The sequence below is a fragment of the Pristiophorus japonicus genome, chromosome 9, assembly GCF_044704955.1.
Source record: "Pristiophorus japonicus isolate sPriJap1 chromosome 9, sPriJap1.hap1, whole genome shotgun sequence".
NCBI classification, from domain to species: domain Eukaryota; kingdom Metazoa; phylum Chordata; class Chondrichthyes; family Pristiophoridae; genus Pristiophorus; species Pristiophorus japonicus.
The window spans coordinates 206,200,710-206,215,006 of record NC_091985.1 but is presented as its reverse complement, the minus strand read 5'-3'; the positions used below and the strand labels follow the sequence as shown (position 1 = coordinate 206,215,006).

General features: G+C 47.5%; 2 protein-coding genes and 1 pseudogene across 2 annotated transcripts in view; 2 read left to right on the top strand and 1 right to left on the bottom strand.

Moving 5' to 3' along the window:
• LOC139273518 (zinc finger protein 664-like) overlaps positions 1-14,297 on the top strand; it is a 221,311-nt gene that overhangs the window by 31,403 nt on the left and 175,611 nt on the right. The window lies entirely within an intron of this gene.
• Positions 4,948-14,297, bottom strand: part of LOC139274083 (zinc finger protein 850-like) — a 203,474-nt gene continuing 194,124 nt past the window's right edge. The window contains exon 4 of the mRNA XM_070891132.1: positions 4,948-5,729. Coding sequence (XP_070747233.1) covers positions 5,160-5,729 — 570 coding nt within the window. The 3' untranslated portion in view covers positions 4,948-5,159. The remainder of the gene's footprint in view (positions 5,730-14,297) is intronic.
• Positions 6,682-14,297, top strand: part of LOC139273553 (zinc finger protein 16-like) — a 45,851-nt pseudogene continuing 38,235 nt past the window's right edge.

The window sequence follows — 14,297 nt, the reverse complement described above, 5'->3', positions numbered from 1 at the left end:
GGCAGCGGCTACTGGTCCTGGAGTGAGATTCAGTTAATCGTTACCTTGTAGTCTCCGCAGATTCTGACCGTGCCATCGCTTTTCAACACAGGATCAATTGGACTGGCTCACTCATTGAACTCGACTGGCAATATGATTCCATCGAGTTCGATCTCAACTTTTTCCCTCATCATGGATGGAACTGCCCGAGCCTTGTGATGGACGGGCTGTGCACCGGGGCCTGGATGGATCTGTACCTTGGAGCCTGTGAAGTTGCCGATGCCTGGTTCGAATAGCGAGGGAAACTTGCTCAGCACTTGAGCACATGAGGCGTCATCCACTCAAGATAGTGCTTTGATGTCGTTCCAATTCCATCTAATCTTTTCTAGCCAGCTTCTGCCATAGAGCGTTGGACCATTGCTTGGAATAATCCACAGTGATACGTCATGCACAGCTCCATTATACGATACCTTCACTGCCGCACTTCCAATGACTGGTATGAGCTCTTTGGTGTAGGTACGCAGCTTTGCATTAATCAGGCTCAGTTTGGGCCTTTGTGCCTTATTGTCCCACAGTTTCTCGAAAGTCTACTGGCTCATTATTGACTGACTTGCACCCGTGTCCAACTCCATAGATACAGGAACGCCATTTAATTTGACTTCCAGCATTATAGGAGGGCTCTTGGTGGTGAAGGTATGTACTCCATACACTTATTCCTTGGGTTGAGTTGCCTGTGCTGCATGATCGGTGCCGGATCAATCATCATCTGCCACGTGGTGTGTCGCAGCACGTTTGTACATTTGCCGGAGGTGCCCCATTGTTGCGCAGCCTTTGCACACGTAGTGCTTGAATCGACATTGATGGGCCCGATGATTACCCCCGCAGCACCAACACGGTGCTAATGGATTCACATTCACTCCCGATGGCAGACTCTGAGTCATCACAGGTGTTGCAGCCGCAGACGTATAGGCCCTGCCATATGCAGTTCAGCCTGCTGGCAACGTCATTTTATGCACTTGTCGGTGAGCTTCGATGTTGAGAAGATATCTGTTTGGTGTTATCGTCCATGGCCATGCATGCCTGGGCGATCGCGAAGGCCCTGCTCAGGTCTAGGGTTTAGGCAGCCAGCAGCTTTCGAAGAATGACCTCGTGGCTGGTGCCCAGCATGAAAATGTCCCGCAGCATTTCCCCCAACGCAGCTCCAAAATCGCACGGTCCCGCGATGCATCTCAGGTCGGCGACATAATCCACCACGTCTTGGCCCCCGGAGCGATGGTGCGTGTAAAACGATACTTGGCCATGAGGATACTCTCCTTCGACTTGAGGTGGTCCCGAACTAGAGTGTACAACTCTGTATATTCCTTCTCCGTTGGTTTTGTCGGTGCAAGCAGATTCTTGATGAGGCCGTATATTTTAGGCCCACAGCTGGTGAGGAGAACCGCCCTGCATTTGACCGCATTAGTGTCTCCTTCCAGCTCGTTGGCCATGAAGTACTGGTCGAGATGCTCGACGAGGGCTTCCCAATCATCACCCTCTACGAATCTCTCTAATATTCCAACGGCAGCCATGGTTGCGTGAAGGTTCGTATTCTGTTACTTGTCGCCAATTATTGTGTAGAAGAACTCCACGAGGGTGAGTACTGTGAGCTAAACTTCGTGTGACCTTAGTCATCTTTATTACAACTCCAGAGTGCCTAAACAACATGGCAGCCAACCTTTTATACTGGCCCTGCTCATGTGTGCAGGTGACGATTAGGACTCCAACAGTCGCGCCCTCTGGTGGCAAGTATTACATAGTTACATACGTAACACCGGTGAGAAGATGGTTGTGAGCCACCTCCTTGAACAACTGCAGTCCGTTTAGTGAATATACATCAATGATTTGGATAAAGGAATTGAGTGTAATATCTCCAAGTTTGCAGATGACACTAAACGGGGTGGCGGTGTGAGCTGTGAGGGGGATGCTAAGAGGCTGCAGGGTGACTTAGACAGGTTAGGTGAGTGGGCAAATGCATGGCAGATGCAGTATAATGTGGATAAATGTGAGGTTATCCACTTTGGGGGCAAAAACGCAAAGACAGAATATTATCTGAGTGGTGGCAGATTAGGAAAAGGGGAGGTGCAATGAGACCTGGGTGTCATGGTTCATTAGTCATTGAAAGTTGGCATACAGGTGCAGCAGGCAGTAAAGAAGGCAAATGGTATGTTGGCCTTCATGACTAGGGATTTGAGTATAGGAGCAGGGAGGTCTTACTGCAGTTGTTTCGGGCCTTGGTGAGGCATCACCTGGAATATTGTGTTCAATTTTGGTCTCCTAATCTGAGGAAGGATGTTCTTGCTATTGAGGGAGTGCAGCGAAGGTCCACCAGACTGATTCTTGGGATGGCCGGACTGACATATGAGGGGAGACTGGATCAACTGGGCCTTTATACATTGGAGTTTAGAAGGATGAGAGGGGATCTCATAGAAACATACAAAATTCTGATAGGACGGGACAGGTTAGATGCGGGTAGATTGTTCCCGATGTTGGAAGTCCAGAACCAGGCGACACAGTTTTAGGATAAGGGGTAGGCCATTTAGGACTGAGATGAGGAGAAACTTCTTCACTCAGAGAGTTGTTAACCTGTAGAATTCGCCAGTTCATTGGATATATTCAAGAGGGAGTTCGATATGGCCCTTACAGCTATGGGGATCAACGAGTATGGAGAGAAAGCAGGAAAGGGGTACTGAGGGAATAATCAGCCATGATCTTATTGAATGGTGGTGGAGGCTCGAAGGGCCAAATGGCCTACTCCTGCACTTATTTTCTATGTTTCTATGAGGCGCCTTAGTTTGGTGACATAGCTCGCCACTTCCTGGCCCTCTGCTCATTAACACATGTAGAACTGATATATCGCCATCAAAACGCTTTCCTTAGGATTTAGGTGCTCCCAAACCACCATACACAATTTTTCATAGGATTTAGCTGTTGGTTTTGCCGGTGCTAGGAGATTCTTCATGAGGCCATAGGTTGTTGTCCCACAGCCAGTTAGGAGGATCGCCCTTCGTTTGGCAGCGTTCTCGTCTCCTTCCACCTCGTTGGCCACAAAGTATTGGTCGAGTCTCTCCACGAAGACCTCCCAATCGTCCCATTCTGAGTACTTCTCCAGGATACCAGTTGTTCCTTGCATTTTCACGCTGTTGTTCATTACCTCGTTGCCAATTGATATGTTCATAATAAAGGATGAAACTGAGTACTGTGTACAATGAGCAAGTGTGACCTTGGCTCCTTCAATAAGACTCCAGACTGCAGGTACTTTGTGAGTGGCCTGCTTATATACCGTGCTCCCAAGGGATCCCAGCATCCCTTGGGACTCCAACAGGTAAATCCTCGGGTGGTAGTGTAATACAGGTTACAAGGGGTTAAATACATAACAGTAATGTTTCACATTAAGAACACACAGGAGATAATAACAAGGCATTGTTGTGTGTATTGTACCACATTGTAATGCCAGAATCCCGGAGAGTTTGGAGGGAACTTGATGAATGGTCTGAGAATAATTGTGTTATCGGCAGGAGGTTAAGAGTGACCAATGGCTATGCCCCCGGAAGTGCAAATACACCCCACTGATACAGCTCTGCGGGACAGAGGGAACAGACAGAAGGGCAGACATAGATTGACAGACTTTCCAATCTGGTGTCCATTCCATTATAACCACATATCGCGACCGCTACTGCAGACCCGGGATCCCAGGATGGAGAAAATAACAACCTTCACAAAGAAATGAAGGGACACCTGATCAGTGAATTCCTGGTAAACTAGGGGAAGGAGTAAGAGCTGGAACTCCAAATAGAGAAATGCCACTGACTAAAAAGGATTACATTCCAGAACTTACTGTCCATAAAGTTAAACCTGTGGGCTGAGGACACAGGAGTTAATCTATCAGTAAATCTTTGATGGTTGTGATGGCCCCCGTGAGACACCACAGTGGATCCCAGCAGAGGATCCGGCTGTCGATCCACACAGACCATGCAGGGAGTGCAAGGTACAGATGAATTCTTTCATGGCTCTTTAAAGAGAGGAAACATCCCCCTATCGCAGAGGACTTGTGTTATAATTATCTTTTTCTGTTGCATAGTGTCAGAAACAGAAATCAACGGGAGATGATGCCCCACTCTGTAAATGAACTCTTTGACACATTTCCATGCATTTCCTTCCTTAATTTACAAAGATCACAACTCCATTAGTCAACAATCTGCCAGTTTTTAGTGAGACTTGAAAGGTTTTACTGTGAAGCTACACTTGCCCATCTCTCTGTGTGTCACTGTGTTTGGATTGTGTTAGACAACAGTCCTAATATCTCGCCGACATCCATTATAATTTTTGAAATGTTAGATTGTACTTGAAAAAAATTGAGTTTGAATCTGACAATTCTGAATTTGGGAGCTGTTAAATGATTTTTGTTTTGCACATAACTCTATGGTGATGTGATCAGTCAAAGCAAATCAAAAGATGCTGCTATTTATTTAACACTAAATAATTCTACAAGGATGCTATCACAGTCTTCCTCATTATTAACTACACCACCTAATTTTGTGCTATCTGCAAATTTTGAAATTGTACCTCTGATTCTCAAGTCCAAATCAATTATGTAAATGGTGAACGGTGATCCTAGCAGCGATCCCTGTGGAACACCACTTCCCACCACCTGCCCATCTGAGTAAATATCTTTAACTCATCCCATTACTTCGACTGGACATGTCTTCATTCCCGTGCCAACAGGATTGCTGTACCAGACAGGAGGGGCAACACTTAAGGATCTCTGATTCCCATTTCCCTTCTTTCTGGTGGATGATGGAGGTGCCACTGTGTGTAATGTGCATGTCAGTAAGAATTGTCTGCAAAGGATTAATCAGCACTTTCTCATTGGAGATGTTAATCAATGGAACCTTTTAGACACGGAATTATAGATTTTGTACCAAAGATCAATTTAGGATTGAAGTAAAAGGTCATAATTTTATTGTAAAATAATTCAGGGACTCTCATCAGAAATTACGGGGAAAGACCAGACAGTGGTTCTTAAAGGAACACAGCAGCCCGACAATTCAAACAGCTATTTATCCAGAATATTAAACTCCAACCCAGTTATAAGGTTATTAATATCAGCAAAAACAAAACCCAACTGTCATAATGAAGATGGTTCAGTCTTGGATGTGACTAAGAGCAGAATCCAACCCCTGCAGACACAGGTGAACTCGCTGGTGTGTCAACAGGTTATATAATCGATTAAATCCCTTTTCACACACGGAGCAGGTGAACGGCCTCTCCCCAGTGTGAATTCGATGGTGGGCCAGCAGGTTCGATGATCGATTAAATCCCTTTTCACACACGGAGCAGGTGAACGGCCTCTCCCCAGTGTGAATTCGCTGGTGTTTGAGAAGGTCGGATGTACGAGTGAATCCCTTTCCACACACGGAGCAGGTGAATGGCCTCTCCCCAGTGTGAACTCGATGGTGTGTCAGAAGGTTGGATGAATTAGTGAATCCCTTCTGACACACGGAGCAGGTGAATGGCCTCTCCCCGGTGTGAACTTGGTGGTGTGTCAGCAGGTGGGATGACCGAGTGAATCCCTTCCCACACACAGTGCAGGTGAATGGCCTCTCCTTAGTGTGAACTCGCTGGTGTAGAAAGAGGTTGGATGACTGCTTGAACCTCTTCTCACAGTGAGTGCAGCTGAATGGTCTCTCGTCAGTGTGAACTCGCTGATGTGTCTGGAGAATGGACGAGTGAGTGAATCCCTTCCCACACACGGAGCAGATGAATGGCCTCTCCCCGGTGTGACTGCGTTGATGATTTATCAGCTCAGATGAATAATTAAATGCATTTGCACAGTCCCCACATTTCCATGGTTTCTCCATGGTGCAGGTGTTCTTGTGTCTCTCCAGGTTGGACGATCAGTTGAAGCCTCGTCCACACACAGAACACGTGTACGGTTTCTCCCCGCTGTGAATGGTGCGATGTTTTTTCAGGCTGTGTAACTGGTTAAAGCTCTTTCCACAGTCAGTGCACTGGAACACTCTCACTCGGGTGTGTGTGTCTCGGTGCTCTCCAGTCACACTGATGTTTGAAATCTTTTCCCACAGACAGAACAAACATTTCTCCTTCCACATTGAAAGGCCGATGATATTGGGTTCCTGATGAATGGAGTGAGTGTGTCAGACCTGGATGTGATGTTGGGTGTGAGTTTGCGGCCTGTAAATGCTGCTCCCCTTCTCTCACAGCCTGGAACAGCAGTTTACAAAAGCCCTGACTGTGAGTCCAGGATAGAAATTCACAACATTCTCTCCTCCTGGTTCCTGGCCCAGGGAAAGGCCGCGCATGCGCCCTGCTGCCCCCTCAGCCTCCCAAGATGGCGGACGTCCCCCGGGCCTGTCACCGGGAGAAAGCCCCGCAGCTGCCCCCGCCTTGCCCGGGGGCCCCGCTCGGGGAAAGGCCGGAGCCGCAGGTTCTTGTTCGGGGCCTGGGCCCGCACCGCCCGCGCATGCTCAGCTCACACTGCCCGGGTGATTGACGGCAGCTCCCAACCAATAGGAAAAGCGGGGGCGGAACTGGAGGACCGAGCGGGCGGTGGGACCTCCAACCAATCAGAGTGTGCGTGGGGCGGGGCTTGCGCCCCCCCCAATGGGCGGGGCTGAGCCCGGGTCTCCCTCACTGAGCATGCGCGGGCGGTGAAGACGTAGCTGTGTCGGACATATGCTTCCGGAAGGCGGTAGGATATTGTGGGCGCTGCGGGGAGATATGGACCCGGGGGTAGGCTGGGAATCTTCATAAACACCCGGTGTAGGCCTCACGCATAGAATCAGAACCCGCAGGCCCCCTGTTTGTCCCGCAGTGACAGGCCCGGGTCAGCGGGGTCACTGGCCGCCATCTTCCACAGGCGGAGTCACGGCGCATGCGCGGCCCTTGGCCAGGAACAATGAGTGGGCGGGGCTTCAGGGTTCCAGTCACGTCACAGACAGACCCTCGGAGCGAGGGAGACTTGGTCCACTCAGTGAGTTCTCAGGTGACTGAACAGTCCAATCGGGGAATTACAGTCTCTGTCACAGGTGGGACAGACAGACAGTGGGTGGGTGGGGAGTCTGTTTTGGCGCATACTGGTTCCGCTTGATTTCTGCATGCTCTCGGCAACGAGACTCGAGGTGCTCAGCGTCCTCCCAGATGCATAGAAAATAGGGTGCAGGAGTAGGTCATTTGGCCCTTCGAGCCTGCATCACCATTCAATGTGATCATTCACCTCAGTACCCTTTTCCTGCTTTCACTCCATACCCCTTGATCCCTTTAGCAGTCGGGGCCACATCTAACTCCCTCTTGAATATATCCAATGAACTGGCATCAACAACTCTCTGCAGTAGAGAATTCCACAGGTTAACAACTCTCTGAGTGAAGAAGTTTCTCCTCATCTCACCCCTTATCCTTAGACTGTGTCCCCTGGTTCTGGACTTCCCCAACATCGGGAACATTCTTCCTGCATCTAACCTGTCCCGTCCCATCAGAATTTTACCTGTTTCTATGAGATCCCCTCTCATCCTTCTACACTCCAGTGAATACAGGCCCAGTCGATCCAGTCTCTCTTCATATGTCAGTCCTGTCATCCCGGGAATCAGTCTGATGAACATTCGCTGCACTCCCTGAATAGCAAGAACGTCCTTCCTCAGATTAGGAGACCAAAACTGAACACAATATTCCAGTTGAGGCCTCACCAAGGCAATGTACAACTGCAGGAGGACCTCCTTGTTCCTATACACAAATTCTGTAGCTATAAAGGCCACCATGCCATTTGCCTTCTTCACCGCCTGCTGTACTTGCATGCCAAATTTCAATGACTGATGTACCATGTCACCCAGGTCTCGTACCTCCCCCTTTCCTAATCTGCCGCCATTCAGGTAATATTCTGCCTTTGTGTTTTTGCCAGCAAAGTGGATAACCTCACATTTATCCACATTATACTGCATCTGCCATGCATTTGCCCACTCACCTAACCTGTCCAAGTCACTCTGCAGCTTCTTAGCATCCACCCCACAGCTCACACCGTCACTCACTTAGGGTGGTATTTGGCCAGGGACTCCCAGGTGTCGGTGGGGATGTTGCACTTTATCAGGGAGACTTTGAGGGTGTCCTTGAAACATTTCATCTGCCCACCTGGGGCTCGCTTGCTGTGTCGGAGTTCCGAGTAGAGCGCTTGCTTTGGAAATGTTGTGTCAGGCATGCGAACAAAGAGAGGGAAGTAAAATGGGGGCAGAAGCAAAAGGTCGAAGGGAGATAAGGAAAAGTGGAAGGCAGAGAAATCAAAGGCAAAAATCAAAAAGGGTCACAGTACAACATAATTCTAAAAAGGACAAAGTGTGTAAAAGAAAAAAACAAGCCTGAAGGCTCTGTGTCTCAATGCGAGGAGCATTTGTAATAAGGTAGATGAATTAATTGCACAGATAGCTGTTAACGGATATGATGTAATTGGGATTACGGAGACATGGCTCCAGGATGACCAAGGCTGGGAACTCAACAACCAGGGATATTCAATATTCAGGAAGGATAGACAGAAAGGAAAAGGAGGTAGAAACATAGAAAATAGGTGCAGGAGTAGGCCAATCGGCCCTTCTAGCCTGCACCGCCATTCAATGAGTTCATGGCTGAACATGCAACTTCAGTACCCCATTCCTGCTTTCTCACCATACCCCTTGATCCCCTTAGTAGTAAGAACTACATCTAACTCTTTTTTGAATATATTTAGTGAATTGGCCTCAACAACTTTCTGTGGTAGAGAATTCCACAGGTTCACCACTCTCTGGGTGAAGAAGTTCCTCCTCATCTCGATCCTAAATGGTTTACCCCTTCTCCTTAGACTGTGACCCCTGGTTCTGGACTTCCCCAACATTGGGAACATTTTTCCTGCATCTAACCTGTCTAAACCCATCAGAATTTTAAACGTTTCTATGAGGTCCCCTATCATTCTTCTGAACTCCAGTGAATACAAGCCCAGTTGATCCAGTCTTTCTTGATAGGTCAGTCCCGCCATCCCGGGAATCAGTCTGATGAACCTTCGCTGCACTCCCTCAATAGCAAGAATGTCCTTCCTCAGGTTAGGAGACCAAAATTGTACACAATACTCCAGGTGTGGCCTCACCAATGCCCTGTAGCAACACCTCCCTGCCCCTGTACTCAAATCCCCTCGCAATGAAGGCCAACATGCCATTTGCTTTCTTAACCGCCTGCTGTACCTGCATGCCAACCTTCAATGACTGATGTACCATGACACGCAGGTCTTGTTGCACCTCCCCTTTTCCTAATCTGTCACCATTCAGATAATAGTCTGTCTCTCTGTTTTTACCACCAAAGTGGATAACCTCACATTTATCCACATTATACTTCATCTGCCATGCATTTGCCCACTCACCTAACCTATCCAAGTCGCTCTGCAGCCTCATAGCATCCTCCTCGCAGCTCACACTGCCACCCAACTTAGTGTCATCCGCAAATTTGGAGCTCCTACATTTAATCCCCTCGTTTAAATCATTAATGTACAGTGTAAACAGCTGGGGTCCCAGCACAGAACCTTGCGGTACCCCACTAGTCACCGCCTGCCATTCTGAAAAGTACCCATTTACTCCTACTCTTTGCTTCCTGTCTGACAACCAGTTCTCAATCCATGTCAGCACACTACCCCCAATCCCATGTGCTTTAACTTTGCACATTAATCTTTTGTGTGGGACCTTGTCGAAAGCCTTCTGAAAGTCCAAATATACCACATCAACTGGTTCTCCCTTGTCCTCAAAAAATTCTAGAAGATTTGTCAAGCATGATTTCCCTTTCACAAGTCCATGTTGACTTGGACCTATCATGTCACCTCTTTCCAAATGCGCTGCTATGACATCCTTAATAATTGATTCCATCATCTTACCCACTACCGATGTCAGGCTTACCGGTCTATAATTCCCTGTTTCCTCTCTCCCTCCTTTTTTAAAAAGTAGGGATACATTGGCTACCCTCCACTCGATAGGAACTGATCCAGAGTCAATGGAATGTTGGAAAATGACTGTCAATGCATCCGCTATTTCCAAGGCCACCTCCTTAAGTACTCTGGGATGCAGTCCATCAGGCCCTGGGGATTTATCGGCCTTCAATCTCATCAATTTCCCCAACACAATTTCCCGACTAATAAGGATTTCCCTCAGTTCCTCCTCCTTACTAGCACCTCTGACCCCTCTTATATCCGGAAGGTTGTTAGTGTCCTCCTTAGTGAATACCGAACCAAAGTACTTGTTCAATTGGTCCGCCATTTCTTTGTTCCCCGTTATGACTTCCCCTGATTCTGACTGCAGGGGACCTTTTTCTCTTTACTAACCTTTTTCTCTTTACATATCTATAGAAACTTTTGCAATCCGTCTTAATGTTCCCTGCAAGCTTCTTCTCGTACTCCATTTTCCCTGCCCTAATCAAACCCTTTGTCCTCCTCTGCTGAGTTCTAAATTTCTCCCAGTCTCCGGGTTCACTGCTATTTCTGGCCAATTTGTATGCCACTTCCTTGGCTTTAATACTATCCCTGATTTCCCTTGATAGCCACGGTTGATCCACCTTCCCTTTTTTAATTTTACGACAGACAGGAATGTACAATTGTTGTAGTTCATCCATGCGGTCTCTAAATGTCTGCCATTGCCCATCCACAGTCAACCCCTTAAGTATCATTCGCCAATCAATCCTTGCTAATTCACACCTCATACCTTCAAAGTTACCCTTCTTTAAGTTCTGGACCATGGTCTCTGAATTAACTGTTTCAATCTCCGTCCTAATGCAGAATTCCACCATATTATGGTCACTCTTCCCCAAGGGGCCTCGCACAACGAGATTGCTAATTAATCCTCTCTCATTACACAACACCCAGTCTAAGATGGCCTCCCCCCTAGTTGGTTCCTCGACATATTGGTCTAGAAAACCATCCCTTATGCACTCCAGGAAATCCTCCTCCACCGTATTGCTTCCAGTTTGGTTAGCCCAATCTATGTGCATATTAAAGTCACCCATTATAACTGCTGCACCCTTATTGCATGCTCCCCTAATTTCCTGTTTGATGCCCTCCCCAACATTACTACTACTGTTTGGAGGTCTGTACACAACTCCCACTAACGTTTTTTGCCATTTGGTGTTCTGCAGTTCTACCCATATAGATTCCACATCATCCAAGCTAATGTCCATTCTAACTATTGCATTAATCTCTTCTTTAACCAGCAATGCTACCCCACCTCCTTTTCCTTTTATTGTACCCTTCCTGAATGTTGAATACCCCTGGATGTTGAGTTCCCAGCCCTGATCATCCTGGAGCCACGTCTCCGTAATCCCAATCACATCATATTTGTTAACATCTATTTGCACAGTTAATTCATCCACCTTATTACGGATACTCCTTGCATTAAGGCACAAAGCCTTCAGGCTTGTTTTTTTAACACCCTTTTTCCTTTTAGAATTTTGCTGTACAGTGGCCCTTTTTGTTTTTTGTCTTGGGTTTCTCTGCCCTCCACTTTTCCTCATCTCCTTTCTGTCTTTTGCTTTTGTCTTCTTTTTGTTTCCCTCTGTCTCCCTGCATTGATTCCCATCCCCCTGCCATATTAGTTTAACTCCTCCCCAACAGCACTAGCAAACATTCCCCCTAGGACATTGGTTCCGGTCCTGCCCAGGTGCAGACCGTCCGCTTTGTACTGGTCCCACCTCCCCCAGAACCGGTTCCAATGCCCCAGGAATTTGAATCCCTCCCTGCTGCACCACTGCTCAAGCCATGTATTCATCTGCGCTATCCTGCGATTCCTACTCTGACTAGCACGTGGCACTGGTAGCAATCCCGAGATTACTACTTTTGAGGTCCTACTTTTTAATTTAGCTCCTAGCTCCTTAAATTCGTTTCGTAGGACCTCATCCCTTTTTTTTTTACCTATGTCATTGGTACCAATGTGCACCATGACAACTGGCTGTTCTCCCTCCTTTTTTAGAATGTCCTGCACCCGCTCAGAGACATCCTTGACCCTTGCACCAGGGAGGCAACATACCATCCTGGAGTCTCGGTTGCGGCCGCAGAAACGCCTATCTATTCCCCTTACAATTGAATCCCCTATCACTATCGCTCTCCCACTCTTCTTCCTCCCCTCCTGTTCAACAGAGCCAGCCACGGTGTAATGAACTTGGCTGCTGCTGCCCTCCCCTGATGAGTCATCCCCCTCAACAGTACTCAAAGCAGTGTATCTGTTTTGCAGGGGGATGACCACAGGGGACCCCTGCACTACCTTCCTTGCACTGTTCTTCCTGCTGGTCTTCCATTCCCTATCTGGCTGTGGACCCTTCACCTGCGGTAAGACCAACTCGCTACACGTGCTACTCACGTCATTCTCAGCATCGTGGATGCTCCAGAGTGAATCCACCCTCAGCTCCAACTCCGCAATGTGGTCCGTCAGGAGCTGGAGGCGAACACACTTCCCGCACACGTCGTCGTCAGGAACACTGGAGTCGTCCCTGAGTTCCCACATGGTACAGGAGGAGCATAACACACGACCGAGCTGTCCTGTCATGATTTAACCCTTAGATAGGCAACAACAATGCTAAAGTTTACTTACTGTTATAGAAGAGAAGAAAGAAAAACTACTCACCAATCACCAGCCAATCACTTACCCCCTTGGCTGTGACATCACCTTTCTGTTTCTTTCTACTTCTTTTTTGCCTTCTCCCTGTAGCTGCACAAGTACGCCTCTCGCTGCCGCTGTGCCTCTTATAGGCCTCTTATAGGCCTCCGACCCCGGACTCGCGCCTCACCAACTGCCGCCGAATCTCGTGGGGTAGCGTTGCTGGTTAAAGAGTAGATTAATGCAATAGAGTAAGGAAGGACATTAGCTTGGATGATTTGGAATCTATAATGGGTAGAGCTGTGGAACACCAAAGGGCAGAAAACGCTAGTGGGAGTTGTGTATGGACCACCAAACGTTATCGTGAGGTTGGGGATGGCATCAAACAGGAAATTAGGGATGTGTGCAATAAAGGTACAGCAGTTATCATGGGTGACTTTAATCTACATATAGATTGGGCTAACCAAACTGGTAGCAATATGGTGGAGGAGGATTCCCTGGAGTGTATAAGGGATGGTTTTCTAGACCAATATATCAAGAGCCAACTAGAGAGCTGGCCATCCTGGACTGGGTGATGTGTAATGTGTAAAGGGACGGTCTGTGTATGGAGATGTAAACAAGGAAACGGTGTCTGTGTGTGATAGAGACACAGCCATGTGGTCACAGTCAGAACAATGCACAGATATCCTGGTTATGGTTTGAGCAGGGTCAGATCATGAATGTAGTAAACATAAATATCACTAGTGTAGCCGCAGCTTGTTAGAACAGACCTGGGGAGCAGAGAGCTCTGAATCCACTGTATTATCCCCGTTCTCCGGATCAGGTAACTATACTGTCTGTATTTTGCAGTGCTGTTAATAACATCAGTAAAAGACAATCTATTATGAGCTTGATTATCTTCTGTCTGAAACCACAAGATTAAATATTTAGAGACAATAAGATGAACAAGTAAACACATCATGGCCCAATACTCCAGCTTTTTATTCACAGGAGAAAATTGTTTATCTAACTCCTCGAGTGGACAGAATAAAGAAAGATCCAAACTCTAAAAGCCCCTCGATGCATTTGTAAATATCTTTCAAATTCTGACAGATATCAATTGTCAGTATACGATCCATTCAAGTCAATGGAAGACGAGAGAGGAGTTGGGGTGAGGGGGTTGGAGAGTAGGAGTGAATGAGGAGTTGGGGTGAGGGGGGGTTGGAGAGTAGGGGTGAATGAGGAGTTGGGGTGAAGGGTTCACTGCTCATGAATGGACTGTTGAACTATAATGGGGTTTGTTTTCTCTTTACAATGTTTTGAGTTGTGTGTTTAACTGAAGTCAGACACAGAGCTGCAGTTACTCGCGGGCACTGGGCTGTTTCTAGTGAATGAATGTGGAAAGTGTTAGTGGGGAATAGATTTGTGTGGGATCATTCTGTGCTGAACACATTGCTGGGCTGCGAGTTTTTTATTCGATCATGGGATGTGGGTGTCACTGGAAAGGCCAGCATTTATTGCCCATCACTAATTGCCCTTGAGAAGATGGTGGTAAGCCACCTTCATGAACCGCTGCAGTCCGTGTGGTGAAGGTACTCCCACAGTGCTGTTAGGGAGGGAGTTCCAGGAATTTGACCCAGCAACAATCAAGGAATGGCAATATACTTCCAAATCAGGATGGTGTATGACTTGGAGGGGAAC